Raw genomic sequence first — 1,698 nt, forward strand, 5'->3', positions numbered from 1 at the left:
CATTAAGAAGGATGTCAGACAAATGGGCCTATACGCTTTAGGGTTCTTTCCTTGGTTTGTGTATATAACACACCTTCGACACTCTCCAGCTACATGAAATATGACTCATTGTCAAACTCCCCCTGAGCAACGCTAAGAGATATGGATTCAAGACCGTTAGGCCTTTTTGGAACAGGGCCGGAAAGATTCCATCCGTGCCAGCTGATTTAAAGGGCGAGAATGATTTGATCGCCCACTCAACCTTGCAAGTGTTGACAATCCTATTTGCCTCAACCCACTTATCTCTACTACAAGTGTAGCTCTCTATAGTGGGGGTCGTGTCTTTTTCTTCTATCAGTACACACCCAGGGAAGTGTGGGCGTGCCAGAGCCTCCTTGAGGGCTTTTAATTAATTCTGAACGTGGAGGGGGCATCATTAACATCATTGCAAAATCTCCTCCATGCCCCTCTTTTAGCCTTCCTAACCGCCCTGTTATAGTCAGTTAGTGCACTCTTGTAGGTATCCCAACAGCCTGTTCTTTTCGCTGTATTAAAGAGTCTTCTTGTGAGTCCTCTCAGCCTAGCCAATTCCTCATTCCACCAGGTTGTGGCCCTGTTGGTTTGGATCCTGCATATCCTGTTATTGTCAGTGTAGGACCCAATGATCGCGTCCGTTAGGGACGTATTAAGGCATTCAAGCTGCCAGGTGTTCCTGATTGTTCCTGGACAACTCTTGACCACTTCCTCGAGTTGGGTACAGTAGGTGGCCCAGTTCGTCATCTTTGGATTCCTGTACACCGTCTCGGTCATATCACATATTGTTAAATCATATCTAATATACCGATTATCTGAGCATGACACTTCATCTGAGACGTGCCAATTCTTAATCATCGGACCTACTTGACGAGTGGCTACGGTTACATCTATGACTTCCGCCCTCACCCTATTGACAAAGGTAGCCTTGCTGCCTTTGTTTAGGACCTCTAAGTCATGCCCTAAAAGATACTCTAAAAGAGACTCACCTCTCTGGTTGGTGTTTGTGCTCTCCCAGAGCCTGAGATGGGCGTTGGCGTGCATGGAGACCACTATTTCGTCCTTCTCAGCCTGCCTATCCACCATCTTCCTCAAGGCCGCCGTTGGAATGGCCTGTTTATAGGGGAGATAACCAGAGGCAAATGTCACTTCCTTGTGAGTTCCCTCTTTGAGGGCCAACTTCGCTGCTGCCAAGTCCCTGGAACATAAGTGCCAAAGAGGCAGCATCTTGAGTTTACTCTTATACAGGATACAGGTTCTGGCATGCATTGGTACAGAAATGATGCTTTACCCCCGCATGCCCAGTCCACTGATCCTGCCTTTAAATAAGTAAGGTTCTTGTATTAAAATAATATCAATGTCCTTACCCTTACATACTGCTGTAGTACATTGCAAGCAGCAATGCAGTGATGCAGGTTCATTTGCAGCAACCTCATCCTCTTCTTTAATCCTCAGCTGTCGGCGGGCTCCCCCCCCCCTCCGGGGACAGCGACGCACCACCATCCCCGGTCCCCGCCTCAGCGGCAGCCCAAGCAGTACCGGGCCCCCCAGCCCGGGCCGCAGACGCGCCCCCAGCACCCAGACCTCCAACATCGCTCTCCACCGCCAGCTCTCTGGGTCCACTAACAGCCCGTCCTCCAGAGCCACCCGCTGCCAGCCCTCTGGATCCACTGGTAATCAGTCCTC

The 1,698-nt window shown here is 49.9% G+C and overlaps 1 protein-coding gene across 1 annotated transcript; it reads right to left on the reverse strand.

Annotated features, from left to right (window-relative positions):
• Positions 1–384: 384 nt before the first annotated feature.
• LOC106683402 (uncharacterized) lies at positions 385–1,239 on the reverse strand. The gene has a single exon (XM_014424848.1). It carries the CDS (start codon positions 1,237–1,239, stop codon positions 385–387), a length of 855 nt encoding a protein of 284 aa, XP_014280334.1.
• Positions 1,240–1,698: the final 459 nt, after the last annotated feature.

This window comes from Halyomorpha halys, unplaced genomic scaffold, assembly GCF_000696795.3.
Source record: "Halyomorpha halys isolate HHAL.00 unplaced genomic scaffold, Hhal_1.1 Scaffold481.1, whole genome shotgun sequence".
In the NCBI taxonomy this organism is placed as follows: domain Eukaryota; kingdom Metazoa; phylum Arthropoda; class Insecta; order Hemiptera; family Pentatomidae; genus Halyomorpha; species Halyomorpha halys.